The following is an 18899-nucleotide window of genomic DNA, read 5'->3' on the forward strand; positions in this document are numbered from 1 at the left end:
GGAGGAAGGGAGTTGGCATGGAGGGACAGAGGGAGGGAGGGAGGGGGTTGGCATGGAGGGAGGGACGGAGGGAGGAAGGGAGTTGGCATGGAGGGAGGGACGGAGGGAGGAAGGGAGTTGGCATGGAGGGACAGAGGGAGGGAGGGAGGGGGTTGGCATGGAGGGAGGGACGGAGGGAGGAAGGGAGTTGGCATGGAGGGAGGGACGGAGGGAGGAAGGGAGTTGGCATGGAGGGACAGAGGGAGGGAGGGAGGGGGTTGGCATGGAGGGAGGGACGGAGGGAGGAAGGGAGTTGGCATGGAGGGACAGAGGGAGGGAGGGAGGGGGTTGGCATGGAGGGAGGGACGGAGGGAGGAAGGGAGTTGGCATGGAGGGAGGGACGGAGGGATGAAGGGGGGTTGGCATGGAGGGAGGGACGGAGGGAGGAAGGGAGTTGGCATGGAGGGAGGGACGGAGGGATGAAGGGGGGTTGGCATGGAGGGAGGGACGGAGGGAGGAAGGGAGTTGGCATGGAGGGAGGGACGGAGGGAGGAAGGGAGTTGGCATGGAGGGAGGGACGGAGGGAGGAAGGGAGTTGGCATGGAGGGAGGGACGGAGGGAGGAAGGGAGTTGGCATGGAGGGAGGGACGGAGGGAGGAAGGGAGTTGGCATGGAGGGAGGGACGGAGGGATGAAGGGGGGTTGGCATGGAGGGAGGGACGGAGGGAGGAAGGGAGTTGGCATGGAGGGAGGGACGGAGGGATGAAGGGAGTTGGCATGGAGGGAGGGACGGAGGGAGGAAGGGAGTTGGCATGGAGGGAGGGACGGAGGGATGAAGGGGGGTTGGCATGGAGGGAGGGACGGAGGGAGGAAGGGAGTTGGCATGGAGGGAGGGACGGAGGGATGAAGGGAGTTGGCATGGAGGGAGGGACGGAGGGATGAAGGGGGGTTGGCATGGAGGGAGGGACGGAGGGAGGAAGGGAGTTGGCATGGAGGGAGGGACGGAGGGAGGAAGGGAGTTGGCATGGAGGGAGGGACGGAGGGAGGAAGGGAGTTGGCATGGAGGGAGGGACGGAGGGATGAAGGGGGGTTGGCATGGAGGGAGGGACGGAGGGAGGAAGGGAGTTGGCATGGAGGGAGGGACGGAGGGATGAAGGGGGGTTGGCATGGAGGGAGGGACGGAGGGAGGAAGGGAGTTGGCATGGAGGGAGGGACGGAGGGAGGAAGGGAGTTGGCATGGAGGGAGGGACGGAGGGAGGAAGGGAGTTGGCATGGAGGGACAGAGGGAGGGAGGGAAGCTGGTAGCCTGTCCTCTTCATGAGCCCCTATCTTCAATGATTGATTGACAAAATACAGACAAAATGTCCCTCTGACTTCATTCATATTAATCCAGTCTTTAAGCTTTTCTGCCTTGACAGCCGACAGTTATGATTAGACACTTGGCATCTAATCATAGGATGTGCTCCTGGGTAGGTACATGTGTTTCCCTTATATCAACATTGTAATTACAGATCTGGTTGTTAACTTCAGGATCGGTGGGTCCCCCTACGAGACGGTTGAGCTAACGTAGGCTAATGCAATTAGCATGAGGTTGAGCTAGCGTAGGCTAATGTGATTAGCATGAGGTTGTAAGTAACAATAACATTTCCCAGGACATAGACATATCTGATATTGGCAGAAAGCTTAAATTCTTGTTAATCTAACTGCACTGTCCAATTTACAGTAGCTATTACAGTGAAATAATACCATGCTATTGTTTGAGGAGAGCGCACAGTTAGGAACTTGAAAAGGCACATTTGGGCAGTCTTGACATAACATTTTGAACATTGAGAAAATTGAAAAAAGGGACAGATCCTTTCAAAGATTGTAAGTAGAATGTAACAAATGTAACTAACAGGGTTATACCTCATTTTCTCCTACATTTAAAAAAAATGATTTCCTAATTTATCCTGGTAGCCTATTGTCTACAAAGGTTGTAGAGTCATTATAAAGGTTATACTCTACAGGGTTTCTTTTTACATGAAGTTGCTTGTTCCTAATTACAATATATTCTATGTAACTACATTGTTCAGATGACACTTGATTCATTATAGCCTTTGAGCCAGGTCATAACATAGAAACAAACTAATTGAACATGACGGGGTAAGCTGATGAGAGGGTAAACTGATGACAGGGTAAGCTGATGACAGGGTAAACTGATGACAGGGTAAGCTGATGACAGGGTAAGCTGATGACAGGGTAAGCTGATGACAGGGTAAACTGATGACAGGGTAAACTGATGACAGGGTAAACTGATAACAGGGTAAGCTGATGACAGGGTAAGCTGATGACAGGGTAAACTGATGACAGGGTAAACTGATGATGACAGGGTAAGCTGATGACGGGGTAAGCTGATGACAGGCTAAACTGATGACAGGGTAAGCTGTTCCTCTGTATTCTCCACCTCATGGTCTCTCTGTTTCTCTGTATTCTCCACCTCATCGTCTCTCTGTTCCTCTGTATTCTCCACCTCATGGTCTCTCTGTTCCTCTGTATTCTCCACCTCATGGTCTCTCTGTTTCTCTGTATTCTCCACCTCATGGTCTCTCTGTTTCTCTGTATTCTCCACCTCATGGTCTCTCTGTTTCTCTGTATTCTCCACCTCATGGTCTCTCTGTTTCTCTGTATTCTCCACCTCATGGTCTCTCTGTTTCTCTGTATTCTCCACCTCATGGTCTCTCTGTTTCTCTGTATTCTCCACCTCATGGTCTCTCTGTTTCTCTGTATTCTCCACCTCATGGTCTCTCTGTTCCTCTGTATTCTCCACCTCATGGTCTCTCTGTTTCTCTGTATTCTCCACCTCATGGTCTCTCTGTTTCTCTGTATTCTCCACCTCATGGTCTCTCTGTTTCTCTGTATATAACTCTCAAGCTGTAGAATAATAGACAACCTCTATTCTTGAGATAACCAAGGCTTCCACAGGACAAACTCGTTACCTTGTCAACCATTGAAAAGAAATGTGTTTATTTTAGATGGATAACACACACACACACACACACACACACACACACACACACACACACACACACACACACACACACACACACACACACACACACACACACACACACACACACACACACACACACACACACACACACACACACACGTCCCTCTACTAGAACATTGACCAGCAGTACTGACTGCTTGAGGTCATGTATTTATCTGGACCAGCTCCATCCCTAACCCCTGGTGAGAAATGAAATCATAGTTATTTATGAGGATATAAAACTTAAGAGTTTCAGGGAAGTAAAAACTAGCTGATAGAAAATATTGAATTTCTAACATTGTGCTCAAGCCCCTCCCCTTGTCTTCATCCCCTGGGAACCAGGGTGTTACTTGGTACGTTGGACCACAAAAGGTCAAAGTGATTGATAACCTCTTATAGATGAAGTGGTAAATGAAGCTTTGTCACGTTATGAATCAGACCATAGCAGTAAAGGGGTTCCATACCAAATGGCTCTTCCTGGTTACAGGGTTGCACTAGTAACCCAAAGGTTTCTGGATCCAATCCCCGAGCTGACAAGGTAAACATTTGTGGTTCTGCCCCTGAACGAGGCAGTTAACCCACTGTTCCCCTGAACGAGGCAGTTAACCCACTGTTCCCCTGAACGAGGCAGTTAACCCACTGTTCCCCTGAACGAGGCAGTTAACCCACTGTTCCCCTGAACGAGGCAGTTAACCCACTGTTCCCCTGAACGAGGCAGTTAACCCACTGTTCCCCTGAACAAGGCAGTTAACCCACTGTTCCCCTGAACAAGGCAGTTAACCCACTGTTCCCCTGAACAAGGCAGATAACCCACTGTTCCCCTGAACGAGGCAGTTAACCCACTGTTCCCCTGAACGAGGCAGTTAACCCACTGTTCCCCTGAACAAGGCAGTTAACCCACTGTTACCCTGAACGAGGCAGTTAACCCACTGTTCCCCTGAACGAGGCAGTTAACCCACTGTTCCCCTGAACAAGGCAGTTAACCCACTGTTCCCCTGAACAAGGCAGTTAACCCACTGTTCCCCTGAACGAGGCAGTTAACCCACTGTTCCCCTGAACAAGGCAGTTAACCCACTGTTCCCCTGAACAAGGCAGTTAACCCACTGTTCCCCTGAACGAGGCAGTTAACCCACTGTTCCCCTGAACAAGGCAGTTAACCCATTGTTCCCTGGTCGCCGAAGACCAGGATGTGGATTAAGGCAGCCCCCTGCACCTCTCTGATTCAGAGGGGTTGGGTTAAATGCAGGGTACCCCCCTTTACTTTCCCTTTCTATCCCCCATTTAGCGCACTACCATTCACCAGGGCCCATGGGAACCTGCTCAATAATAGTGCACTGCATAGGGAATAGGGTGGCATTTTGGGATGGACTCATGACTATATAGATGGGAAGGTGCATTACACTACAACACCTTTCAATATTGTCAATGCCATGGCAGTAGAGATGGGCGCCCTACAGCGTTATGTTAACGGCCCATCAGTTCCAGGTTATGAGCAGCTCAAAGCAGACAGACACCAGGGCCCCAGACGGCCGGGTCACTGGGTATTTACTGTTATATTGATCTGTGAGGAACAGCTACAGAAACAGGCCATCAATCTGGCTCAAGTCCCTGACCTTCGCAGAATAAATTAAAAAGATGCTGAGTATCAGTGGAAATCTGATCATCTCATAAGGAACAGTCCCGGCGGTTAGGAGTTTGTTCCATCGTTTGCTTGAAGTGGAGGTGATGTGACACAATCAATGGAGACAATAGAGAAGCCGCAAGCCAAGCACAAGTTCACAAGAGTTATTAGGGCGATGGCAGGGAATATCAGGCATTCATATTGACATAGTGAATAGTTGTAAATACTACCTCCACTACGTAGCTGTTAACTGTAAGGACAATCATAAAGAATTTATACTTGATTTATTGACAGATTGACTCCCATCTAAACCACACAGGCAGCGCCCCATAACATTATTGCTGCATAGATATTTTGACGGCATACATTTAGTTAACGGTGTATATTTGTCCCACATTTAGTCATGAATCCCCCTCCATGTAATAGGTGAACCTGACAGTCTCTCCTCTGGTCCAGCTAACTGCTGTTCATGATGCAGCAATGCTGCCATCTGGTGGCAAGATATCAAATTGTGTACTACTGGAATTAACAGAATACAGTACGTGTTGGTTAAGATACAGTGACAGACATATACAAAAAGGTGAGTACTACCTTTCTGCTACAAAATATACTGCATTTAATACACAAAGTAATCATTAGGAAGATAAGTATTGTAAAAATGACTAAACAATTTCAAGATCATTCTATGACGACAGAAGGAAGTTGTCTGTTTTGACGGTCAATGTTTCAAATATACATTCAACAGTGAAAAGAACTTTGGCATTAGCTATAAACACAACGCAAATGAATGTACCGAAGACGATCTGTCGCCTGAACAACACATGAAAACTGACTGACTGCAGAGTGAAGTGGTTCTTCAAAGACAATGTTCCAGCATGTTTAAAGGAGGGAATTGAGCAGAACATCAGAGTAATAAAGACTGGTATGAATGTCTGACAATGTGTCTGAAACAGATCAGTGCAGAAAGTACGGACGGCTTCATCCAGACCACATCTAATAAAACCCTTCACAAACAAAATAACACACAAAGAGAAGTACTGGTTGTAACTATTTCTGAAGTAAACAAATTGACACAAAAACTAAAGAACAACAATAAACTGTAAACATCCAGAACTCACATTAATCCGTATCTTGTTCCTCTTATCTTAAAATAGAAAGGGGAAAGACTGCCATTGAAAAAAGGGCATTTTCAATCAAGCAAACTCCAAAACAGCTTCCTGTCTGTGCCTTCTTCTTCTCCCATGGCACTATGCTGTTCACATTATGGCAGAGGGCTCAGAGTAGCTCTTTGTCAATAGGAGAGGTACCATTTAGCTTAGGAAGGCTGATTGAGTTTAGTCATGTTCTGCTGGCCGGATAAGACCAAATTCTCCAATATGGAGAGCAAGGCCTCTTGAATACAGCAGACAGCACTATTAAAGAAGAGCCTCGTCAGCATTGGAAATGTCATATAGCCTCCTAAACAGATGACTATGACCAGAGAAACGCTGAACAAGATGTGGGATCTGTAGTGATGACAGCGACATCATTCTTCACACTGTATGTATCTCCTGCATATGAAGTCCCCAACATCCATCTAGTCTCTTCCTCCCGAGTGGCGAAGTGGTCTAAGACACTGCATCTCAATGCTAGAGGCGTCACTACAGACCTTGGTTTGATTCCGGGCTGTATCACAACCGGCCGTGATCAGGAGTCCCATAGGGTGGCCCACAACCGGCTGTGATCAGGAGTCCCATAGGGTGGCCCACAACCGGCCGTGATCAGGAGTCCCATAGGGTGGCCCACAACCGGCTGTGATCAGGAGTCCCATAGGGTGGCCCACAACCGGCCGTGATCAGGAGTCCCATAGGGTGGCCCACAACCGGCCGTGATCAGGAGTCCCATAGGGTGGCCCACAACCGGCCGTGATCAGGAGTCCCATAGGGTGGCCCACAACCGGCCGTGATCAGGAGTCCCATAGGGTGGCCCACAACCGGCCGTGATCAGGAGTCCCATAGGGTGGCCCACAACCGGCCGTGATCAGGAGTCCCATAGGGTGGCCCACAACCGGCCGTGATCAGGAGTCCCATAGGGTGGCCCACAACCGGCCGTGATCAGGAGTCCCATAGGGTGGCCCACAACCGGCCGTGATCAGGAGTCCCATAGGGTGGCCCACAAGTGGCCCAGCATCGTCCGAGTTAGGGGAGGGTTTGCCCGGGGTAGGCTGATATTGTAAAATTTTAATTTGTTCTTAACTGACTTGCCCAGTTAAATAAAAATTTATAAATAAATTCCTTCAGCCATGTAGCTGTAGGTGCCAAGTAGTCATGAAACAGAAGACGACAAAATGAAACAGAGTAGGCACTAGCTCAACTTGTCCAATAAGAAACACCCATTTTAGTTATCCGTTGCAAAATGTTTTGCTACAGTGTGCTCTAATGAACAGAACCCAGGCCACCACCTCTCTGAACATGACAACACTATAGGACAGCCTGGAGGCCCAGGACTTCAGACTACCGTCCATGTAGAGGCTGAGCATCTCTGTTGACGTTGGCCAGGCTGTGAGCCAGTCTCTTAGTGAACAGAACATGTGATTTACCACAGTATGAACGGGTCGTCTTCAACAGCTCTTCTTCCAGTGGGACCAGCAGAGAGCTCACAGGATCCTCCCTAAATGAGTACTGAGACATAGAGCATTCTGTTATCAAACAGGCACTACGTGAAGTCCACACTTCTAGATATCTACTGCAGCTGTGGCCAGAAATTCATTACATTTTAGTCATTTGGCAGAAGCTCTTATACAGAGCGTCTTACAATCAGTACAATTCACCATTTTACAATTCACATCATTGCCTGTTTTTAATGTGTGATCAAATAGACAGGGAGTGAAACATGTTTAATAGTTGTATAAAGCCTAAGAAAGACTTCCAACCTTTCTTTTCATTGGAATAAATGTCCATGAAGCTGCTGAGGTGATGTAGAGAGAGAAAAATCCCACCTTATTATCCTCCTCGGTCCAACTACAGACACAATCAGTCTCCTCTTCCCAATAATGGAAGTACCTTTACAGCTCTCACAGGAAATCAAAGGGGATGACTATTTTACGTCCTCTCGTTTGGTTTAGTCCCTGATATTGGGTTACTAAAAGTTAAGCCCCCCCCTCCGCTCATGAAGCTCCATTTCCAATGTGTGTGTTGTTTTTATGAGGATGACGGAGCACTGTGCCAGTGGAGGCTCTACATGAACCATCAGCACTAAAACTTTACTGCTCTTTCCTGAGCCTTGGTTTAACTGCGGCTTTAATACTCTCACATATTATGTATGAGGTGTGTGTGTGTGTGTGTGTGTGTGTGTGTGTGTCAGGCGTACTGAGAGGCAAGGACGAAATATTGACCAGGCATCTTTCTGATGGACGCTCGACCCTTAGTTATAGGAAAGCAATACGAACCTGGACATTGATGATGTCATTAAACACATGCCCAGTGTCATCGATATCATTAAAACAACTGTGATCAGTTAGAACACATCCTGATGAGGAAATCTGTTTCGCTCACCACTAAAACGTGTGGAGATCTGCATAGACGTGGTCTGGACGCACAAACAAACATTTCCTTACACACCTAATACACAATCAATGAAAGACAATCACGTTGTTTTACCATCTGTAAACCCTTATCTGTGATCGTTGAGTTGACCTGTCGTATGGCATCGTAGACAACACTGATCTGTGATCGTTTAGCCTACCTGTCGTATGGCATCGTAGATGGCCCAGAAGGCAGGCTGAAATACTGCTCTGTGATCGTTTAGCCTACCTGTCATATGGCATCGTAGATGGCCCAGAAGGCAGGCTGAAATACTGCTCTGTGATCGTTTAGTTGACCTGTCGTATGGCATCGTAGATGGCCCAGAAGGCAGGCTGAAATACTGCTCTGTGATCGTTTAGTTGACCTGTCGTATGGCATCGTGGATGGCCCAGAAGGCAGGCTGAAATACTGCTCTGTGATCGTTTAGCCTACCTGTCGTATGGCATCGTAGATGGCCCAGAAGGCAGGCTGAAATACTGCTCTGTGATCGTTTAGTTGACCTGTCGTATGGCATCGTAGATGGCCCAGAAGGCGGGCTGAAATCCTGCTCTGTGATCGTTTAGTTGACCTGTCGTATGGCATCGTAGATGGCCCAGAAGGCAGGCTGAAATACTGCTATGTGATCGTTTAGCCTACCTGTCGTATGGCGTCGTAGACTACACTGATCTGTGATCGCTTAGTTTACCTGTCGTACAGAGTCGTAGACTACACTGATCTGTGATCGCTTAGTTTACCTGTCGTACGGCTTCGTAGACTACACTGATCTGTGATTGTTTAGTTTACCTGTCGTACGGAGTCGTAGACTACACTGATCTGTGATCGTTTAGTTTACCTGTCGTACGGCGTCGTAGACTACACTGATCTGTGATCGTTTAGTTTACCTGTCGTACGGTGTCGTAGACTACACTGATCTGTGATCGTTTAGTTTACCTGTCGTACGGTGTCGTAGACTACACTGATCTGTGATCGTTTAGTTTACCTGTCGTACGGAATCGTAGACTACACTGATCTGTGATAGTTTACTTTACCTGTCGTACGGCGTCGTAGACTACACTGATCTGTGATTGTTTAGTTTACCTGTCGTACGGTGTCGTAGACTACACTGATCTGTGATCGTTTAGTTTACCTGTCGTACGGCGTCGTAGACTACACTGACCTGTGATCGTTTAGTTTACCTGTCGTACGGCTTCGTAGACTACACTGATCTGTGATCGTTTAGTTTACCTGTCGTACGGCGTCGTAGACTACACTGATCTGTGATCGTTTAGTTTACAGTGCCTTGCGAAAGTATTCGGCCCCCTTGAACTTTGCGACCTTTTGCCACATTTCAGGCTTCAAACATAAAGATATAAAACTGTATTTTTTTGTGAAGAATCAACAACAAGTGGGACACAATCATGAAGTGGAATGACATTTATTGGATATTTCAAACTTTTTTAACAAATCAAAAACTGAAAAATTGGGCGTGCAAAATTATTCAGCCCCTTTACTTTCAGTGCAGCAAACTCTCTCCAGAAGTTCAGTGAGGATCTCTGAATGATCCAATGTTGACCTAAATGACTAATGATGATAAATACAATCCACCTGTGTGTAATCAAGTCTCCGTATAAATGCACCTGCACTGTGATAGTCTCAGAGGTCCGTTAAAAGCGCAGAGAGCATCATGAAGAACAAGGAACACACCAGGCAGGTCCGAGATACTGTTGTGAAGAAGTTTAAAGCCGGATTTGGATACAAAAAGATTTCCCAAGCTTTAAACATCCCAAGGAGCACTGTGCAATCGATAATATTGAAATGGAAGGAGTATCAGACCACTGCAAATCTACCAAGACCTGGCCGTCCCTCTAAACTTTCAGCTCATACAAGGAGAAGACTGATCAGAGATGCAGCCAAGAGGCCCATGATCACTCTGGATGAAATGCAGAGATCTACAGCTGAGGTGGGAGACTCTGTCCATAGGACAACAATCAGTCGTATATTGCACAAATCTGGCCTTTATGGAAGAGTGGCAAGAAGAAATCCATTTCTTAAAGATATCCATAAAAAGTGTTGTTTAAAGTTTGCCACAAGCCACCTGGGAGACACACCAAACATGTGGAAGAAGGTGCTCTGGTCAGATGAAACCAAAATTGAACTTTTTGGCAACAATGCAAAACGTTATGTTTGGCGTAAAAGCAACACAGCTGAACACACCATCCCCACTGTCAAACATGGTGGTGGCAGCATCATGGTTTGGGCCTGCTTTTCTTCAGCAGGGACAGGGAAGATGGTTAAAATTGATGGGAAGATGGATGGAGCCAAATACAGGACCATTCTGGAAGAAAACCTGATGGAGTCTGCAAAAGACCTGAGACTGGGACGGAGATTTGTCTTCCAACAAGACAATGATCCAAAACATAAAGCAAAATCTACAATGGAATGGTTCAAAAATAAACATATCCAGGTGTTAGAATGGCCAAGTCAAAGTCCAGACCTGAATCCAATCGAGAATCTGTGGAAAGAAGTGAAAACTGCTGTTCACAAATGCTCTCCATCCTACCTCACTGAGCTCGAGCTGTTTTGCAAGGAGGAATGGGAAAAAATTTCAGTCTCTCGATGTGCAAAACTGATAGAGACATACCCCAAGCGATTTACAGCTGTAATCGCAGCAAAAGGTGGCGCTACAAAGTATTAACTTAAGAGGGCTGAATAATTTTGCACGCCCAATTTGTCAGTTTTTGATTTGTTAAAAAAGTTTGAAATATCCAATAAATGTCGTTCCACTTCATGATTGTGTCCCACTTGTTGTTGATTCTTCACAAAAAAATACAGTTTTATATCTTTATGTTTGAAGCCTGAAATGTGGCAAAAGGTCGCAAAGTTCAAGGGGGCCGAATACTTTCGCAAGGCACTGTACCTGTCGTATGGCGTCGTAGACTACACTGATCTGTGATCGATTTGTTTACCTGTCGTACGGCGTCGTAGACTACACTGATCTGTGATCGTTTAGTTTACCTGTCGTACGGCGTCGTAGACTACACTGATCTGTGATCGTTTAGTTTACCTGTCGTATGGCGTCGTAGACTACACTGATCTGTGATCGTTTAGTTTACCTGTCGTACGGCGTCGTAGACTACACTGATCTGTGATCGTTTAGTTTACCTGTCGTACGGTGTCGTAGACTACACTGATCTGTGATCGTTTAGTTTACCTGTCGTACGGCGTCGTAGACTACACTGATCTGTGATCGTTTAGTTTACCTGTCGTACGGCGTCGTAGACTACACTGATCTGTGATCGTTTAGTTTACCTGTCGTATGGCGTCGTAGACTACACTGATCTGTGATCGTTTAGTTTACCTGTCGTACGGCGTCGTAGACTACACTGATCTGTGATCGTTTAGTTCACCTGTCGTACGGCGTCGTAGACTACACTGATCTGTGATCGTTTAGTTTACCTGTCGTATGGCGTCGTAGACTACACTGATCTGTGATCGTTTAGTTTACCTGTCGTACGGAGTCGTAGACTACACTGATCTGTGATCGTTTAGTTTACCTGTCGTATGGCGTCGTAGACGGCCCTGAAGGCAGGCTGTTTGAGGTCATGGTACACTCCTCTGTTCCCGTGCAGGATAAAGATACCCTCCTCCTCCGCGGAGCCACAGTTACTGCCGTAGATACAGTGGTCTGGACGGTAGTTCCAGTGGCAGGGGACTTCCAACAGACACTCTGGAGAGGGAGAGACAAGGGCTAGTTTAGAGGGGCACAAAGCCAATACGTCTGGTTGTCTTCTGGCCCTGGAGCTTAGTTGATCATCTCGACACACATCTTATTACCCAGGTAAACAATAAGACAAGACACTGCTGCCCTGCAAGGCTGGAGCTGGGATACCTGCCACAGCTATTACATTTAAAAGGTTCATGTTTCTAATCAAATCACATTTCATTTGTCACGTGCCGAATACAACAAGTGTAGTAGACAGTGAAATGCTTACTTACAAGCATATAACCAACAATGCTTTAAAAAAGTGTTATAGAAAATAAAATGAACAAATAATTAAACAGCAGCAGTAAAATCATATTGAATGGTGTGTTAAACAGCTGTGTGTTGAGAGTTGAGTCTCTCCAAGGTTGGGCCTCCTTTCTAGGGAATTGTTCCTAGCCACCGTCCTTCTACATCTGCATTGCTTGCTGTTTGGGGTTTTAGGCTGGGTTTCTGTACAGCACTTTGAGATATCAGCTGATGTAAGAAGGGCTTTATAAATGAATTTGATTTGATGTTTCTACTATAACAACCATATACACTGGTATATGACTATATGTAATGTGTCTCATCATGTGGTGTAATAAGGGAGGTACTGAGCTGTGAGTCTCACCAGGGTTGTGATGGAAGATGATGTTGAGCAGGTCCTGGTCTCCCCAGGTCATGTTTAGTTTATATTTCTGCAGCAGGGGCATCAGCAGCTCCTCCCACCTCAGACCCACTGACGTCATGTCATTCTGATCACACAGAACAGGACAGAGGGTGTGTTACATTGTGGAAAACAAGCTAAGTGTCAAATCAAAGTGCCTGTGCAAACATCTTAAATTATGATGTTTGTTTGTCATTCATTCAACAAGGATACATTTATTGCAGAAAATCTCGATTCTCCCATCTCTGGATGACATTATATCTGAATATATTGCAATGGGGACCTCTGCTGGTCAAAGTTTATATTACATCTGACTGTATTGCAATGGTGACCTCTGCTGGTCGAAGTTTATATTACCCCTGAATGTATTGCAATGGTGACCTCTGCTGGTCAAAGTTTATATTACCTTGAAGTATGTGGCCCTGATGCGTGTCATGTTCATGAGCATGACTCCAGAGTTGATGCCCGTCCTGCCATAGTAGGGGTGGCGGGCGAAGCGGCTGTACCAGGCGATGCGTGGCTCCTCGTGCTCCGGCGCCATGGCGGCCAGCTGGGTAGCGTTGAAGTGAGCTAGCAGGGACCACAGAGCGTCTACAGGCTGGAGGAACAAGATGTCCGAGTCCACGTAGACTAGAGAATCCACCTCCTTTAGGATGAGCTGGGGAACAGAAACAGAGGTTAGAGATCAGGAACAAGATGTCTGAGTCCACCTCCTTTAGGATCAACTGAAGACAAGAGAGAATCAGAAACAGACAACCCATTTAGCAGTGTACACATGTACAGTAACATTTTTACTCCAAGATATTATTCTGAGGCCATGGAAACCATCATCACGCTAATATTTAATTAAACAAAATGGAATTTCTCCAGCTACGAAACTCACAGGCAGGAATAGTCTCTGAGAAGCACATGGTTTGAAGAGCTTCTTCCACTCTCCAGCATTCTCACGGGGGAAGGTGATGGGGTACAGAGTGTAGTTAAACCTGGAACGGAATGAACCTGGCCACGACTCTAACTAAACACAGAACAAAGCAAACAGACAAGTGTTATTACACAGAGGTTTTAAAAAGAGGTAAATACTCAGTTTATAGACAGGATAGATAACCTCTAGGCCACGGAGGTCTGAGTGTCGGCAGGTTTTCGCTCCTCCGTTGTACTTGATTGACGAATTCAGGTCACTAATTAGTAAGGAACTCCCCACACCTGGTTGTCTAGGCCTTAATTGAAAGGAAAAAACAAAAACCTGCAGAACCTGGGCCCTCCATGGAGTTAGTTATACACCCCTGGTCTAGGTTATACACTGAGTACACCAAACATGAGGAACACCTTCCCAATATTGAGTTACATCCCCCTTTTCCCTCAGAACAGCCTCAATTTGTCAGGGAATGGACTCTAAGAGGTGTGGAAAGCGTTCCACAGGGAGGCTGGCCCACGTTGACTCCAATGCTTCCCACAGTTGTGTCAAGTTGGCTGGATGTCCTTTTGGTGGTGGATCATTCTTGATATACACAGGAAACTGTTTAGCGTTTTAATTTGATTTATTTAACCTTCATTTAACTAGGCAAGTCATTTAAAAACAAATTCTTATTTTACAATGACGGCCTACCCCGGCCAAACCCTCCCCTAACCTGGACGACGCTGGGCCAATTGTGTGCTGCCCTATGGGACTCCCGATCAGTCGGTTGTGATACAGCCTGGGATCGAACCAGGGTCTGTAGTGACGCCTCTAGCACTGAGATGCAGTGCCTTAGACCGCTGCGCCACTCGGGAGCCGTAAGCTCATCATATTAGCATTGCGGTTCTTAACACAAACCAGTACGCCTGGCATCTACTACCGTTCCCAATTCAAAAGGCACTTCAATCTTTTGTCTAGCCCATTCACCCTCTGAAGGCCACATATACACAATTCATGTCTCAATGCTTAAAAATCCTTCTTTAACCTGTCTCCTCACCTTCATCTACACTGATTGAAGTGGCTTTAACAGGTGACATCAACAAGGGATCATAGCTTTCACCTGGATTCACCTGGTCAGTCTGTTATGGAAAGAGCAGCTGTTCAGTGTTTTCTATTCTGTGTGTATCATGTACACTGGACCAAATGGGACTTTATTGAAGCCTATATGTTAGAGTTGTGATGTAGATGCTATTACATTATCATAGTAGGACATGATATTACAACGTCATTATCACATCTCATTACTACCACATTATTATGCTTCCAATCACAGGCTATAGGCCTTGTAGTGCATCCAGTCCAACTCACAGCTTCTATAAAGCTGGCGTGCAGCTGGTCTTCAGCGAAGATGTGTAGGCACAGTGGTTTGATGCTGAGCATAACAGCAGACTTCAGCATGGTGAGAGTCTCCTCTAGTCTCTGTCCGCAGGCCACGACAGCCAGGTGCATGGCTGCAGCCGTCCTCACACGGCCCTCTGCTTTCCTCATGATGTACCTGCCAATAAAGACAAGTATGCTACAGTCAAACCAACGTTTGTTTCATTTAAAAGGTTAAAACCTTTGTCAATGATTTGTGCCAGGTTCACCAACTGGTTCGGAGGATTTGAAAAGGCTATTCTTCTCCTCTCATCACACAGCAATCCAGATGCCTGTCACCGCCAGCTAAACCTGACAGCCGACAGAGATCCCTTGCTTGACCGAAGAGAGACAAAGCAGCAAGGTGAGCATTTAAAAGTTGTTGTAGGAGAGAAGGGGGTGTGTTCGTCTAGGCAACCGGATTATCTTGTTTGTCATTCACACTAGTTTGTTGACTGTAACAAACTGTTAAAGGCCATAAGCACCCGTTTAATTGCATATCCTGTTGCTTAGCAATCCAGCAGAGACCACTGAAGTTGGCCAACAGATATTTAACTTCCATTTCAACAACTGCACTCTGTTTTCCTGTTATTATTATTATTATTATTATTATTCAGTGGTAATGCTTTTCTGTTGTAGACTACCGACTCATGCCCACATGTGTTTGTCTCAAAACATCTGTAACTAGTATTTATTTTTATTTAACCTTTATTTAACTAGGCAAGTCAGTTAATTAAGAATACTTTCGTATTTACAATGTCGGTCCCCTAGTAGGTCAGCCAGCACCACCTCAAAGTGTTGGTCAAAAGGGTGAAGGAAAACCAATCAGCTATGAAAATAAATCTCTTGATGTTGTGGAAATAACTCAACAGTCAAGTCACGAAGAAATACATGTTATTGAACCTCCATGCGCGCTAGTGAACCTAATTCAACCAGTCAACTTTCCCGCAGAAAAATGCGTATGTTTCTTTATTACAGGTACATACACGCTATATTGAGCTTGTTTCGCTATATTGAGCTTGTTTCGCTATATTGAGCTTGTTTCGCTATATTTACATTTCTTTGCGAGAAGCAATTGATCCTAATGTTGTTGTTTGGGCTGGAACTGCAAGTACACAGTGTCCATGACCATAGTGAACGTGGGAAGGATGCAGAAAGTTAACCAGAGGAATTGTTACAATTAGTCTTGTCGCAGTATATTTGTTGATACTGATACTATTGTGGAGACACATCTGTCAATGGTGCACATTCCAATACATTACTTGCAGAGGAAATATTTGTTCACCAAGAAAGTTATGCATTCGTTTAGTTTGAAGCCTTTTGAAGTGTATTACAATCTAGCTATATAATAAGCAGTGTAACTATCAGCCAGTGTACCAGTGTTGATCGCCTGGTTCTGCTTCGTCTGGGCCTCGCCTGGTTTCTTGTCCAATGTCGCTTCGCTTAGAGGCCGCGGCTCGATGGAGGAAAGTCTTCTCACCCAGTCCTCCTCCTCCTCCTCCGACCGACAGATCTGAATAAAATAGTTTACTATACACGTACAAGGCCGAGAACACGGCAAACAACATGCACACGAGGAATGCACGAATGTAGCGGCGCATTATTAAAAGTAAAAGCGCTTTCAGAACTCGAAGTCATGACACAGAACGAAGCTGGCTGCTACCATTCACACTGCAGGCAAGACACTGTTCTGTGAGAACCATTGGGGGAAGGGAGGGGTATAATAAATAACAGTGAATCCCTTTCCCGGTCTGTGTGTGACTCTGAGAAGTAGGCTACACAATAAATATACTTTTCAAAACCACATTCATGAGGAAATATTAGAGCATCCTTCTGATATTACTGATATGTTTTAATTGTCGACCTATAATAAACGAAACTGCATTGTATTTGATGTGGGTTAGAGGTTATCCACTAGATGGCGCTATCGGTATGTAAAAAGGCTGGCTTTTCATCCTCGGTAGCCACCGGAGGGCCAGACAAAGGAAAGATCTACTCTGCGCCTTCAGAAAGTATTCACACCCCTAGACTTTTTCCACATTTTGTTGTGTTACAGCCTGAATTTAAAATGGATTAAATTGAGATGTTGTGTCACTGGCCCACACACAATACCCCACAATGTCAAAGTGGAATTTAAAAAATTAAAGCTAAAATGTCTTGAGTCAATAAGTATTCAACCACCCTGTTATGACAAGCCTAAATCAGTTCGGGAGTAAAAAATGTGTTTAACAAGTCATCTAATAAGTTGCATGGACTCACTCTGTGTGCAATAACAGTTGTTAACATGATTTTTGAATGACTACCTCATCTCTGAACCCAACACATACAATTATCTGAAAGGTTCCTCAGTCAAGCAGTGAATTTCAAACACAGATTCAACCATAAAGTTTAGGGAGGTTTTCCAGTGCCTCACAAAGAAGGGTACCTATTGGTAGATGGGTAAACAATCAAATAAAAAAACAGAAATGTAATATCCCTTTGAGCATGGTGAAGTTATTAATTACACTTTGGATGGTGTGTCAATACACCCAGTCACTACACAGATGTAGGCCTCCTTCCTAACTCAGTCGCCAGAGAGGAAGAAATGGGATTCTAACATGTATTGACTCAGGGGGTTGAATATTTATCTAGATCGTTGACAACAAAAAAAATACAATTTCACCCATTTTAATCCCACTTTGTAACAAAATGAGGAAAAAGTCAAGGTGTGTGAATACTGTACATCATGCCAATTGTGTCGGTCAAACACTGTGGCTAGAATTGCTTTCACTACTTACCCATTATTGTTCATCAATGACCATCCAAACATACGTTCCCTAGAACCCTGGTTCATATCCAGGACAAGCTGTTAAAAGTCTAGAACCCTGGTTCATATCCAGGACAAGCTGTTAAAAGTCTAGAACCCTGGTTCATATCCAGGACAAGCTGTTAAAAGTCTAGAACCCTGTTGTTATAGAAACACGAACAACAGACAGAAAGCAGAACTCTTTTCCAATACATAATGCCATTATTTATATCTTTCTTTATAGACATTGAACCATGTAATCAACCAAGTCGTCCATACATGTCTAAACAGCAAAGCTTGGTAGAAACAAAACAAAGGATAGAAAATGTAACAGTGAATGTTGTGACACGGTTATGATCAACCATTTGAGGTGGTGTTAAAACGGACACAATTCAAAAACAGACGCTGTTTTGAAGAACATTTTCTCATGAATGATAAAACCACACCAGGTCCCGGCTGATGAGTCAATGACAATACAATTCAGTCTCCAACACATTCAATCAATAAATGACACTTTACAACTGAGAGACAAGTACCAAAAGAGAGCCCATAGGTTTTGCATCCTCTCCACATGTACCTCGTGTTTTCTCCCATAATGCAACACAAACTGAAGAACTCTGAACCATAATCATCATGTCACGACAGTTGTCATTGGACAGGAGGTTGGAAGTTCCGATGTTGACATGGATACTAACACTGACGTGATGTTATAACACATTAAAACAGAGCTGTACAATGGGCTAAGATCAGCTAAATGTAATGACATTACTTCATGTTTAGAACACAGGTTTCAAAAAATACTTTTTAAAAGTCAGTTAAATTGGCCTAAAGTTAATCAGAGAAATTTCATTAAAACAAGACTTCAGATTGTGGTGTTTTTTTTGTCCAAAAGCAAACCACAACTCAAGGTTGGTAGTAGTAGTGCTAGCTATAAACTGTAGCTGCTAAATGTGTTGATCCAGCTGTAGCCTGTAGCTGCTAAATGTGTTGATCCAGCTGTAACCTGTAGCTGCTAAATGTGTTGATCCAGCTGGAGCCTGTAGCTGCTAAATGTGTTGATCCAGCTGGAGCCTGTAGCTGCTAAATGTGTTGATCTAGCTGTAACCTGTAGCTGCTAAATGTGTTGATCCAGCTGGAGCCTGTAGCTGCTAAATGTGTTGATCCAGCTGTAGCCTGTAGCTGCTAAATGTGTTGATCCAGCTGTAACCTGTAGCTGCTAAATGTG

At 45.2% G+C, this 18899-nt stretch overlaps 1 protein-coding gene across 1 annotated transcript; it reads right to left on the minus strand.

Moving 5' to 3' along the window:
- Positions 1-6698: 6698 nt before the first annotated feature.
- Positions 6699-16593, minus strand: LOC110499694 (glucoside xylosyltransferase 1). The gene is made up of 7 exons (XM_036956902.1): positions 16267-16593; positions 14842-15028; positions 13462-13593; positions 12985-13236; positions 12543-12666; positions 11724-11896; positions 6699-7287 (listed from the first exon to the last, which is right to left on the minus strand). Exons 1-7 carry the CDS (start codon positions 16488-16490, stop codon positions 7120-7122), a joined length of 1260 nt encoding a protein of 419 aa, XP_036812797.1. The 5' UTR covers positions 16491-16593; the 3' UTR covers positions 6699-7119.
- Positions 16594-18899: the final 2306 nt, after the last annotated feature.

This window comes from Oncorhynchus mykiss, chromosome 21, assembly GCF_013265735.2.
Source record: "Oncorhynchus mykiss isolate Arlee chromosome 21, USDA_OmykA_1.1, whole genome shotgun sequence".
NCBI classification, from domain to species: domain Eukaryota; kingdom Metazoa; phylum Chordata; class Actinopteri; order Salmoniformes; family Salmonidae; genus Oncorhynchus; species Oncorhynchus mykiss.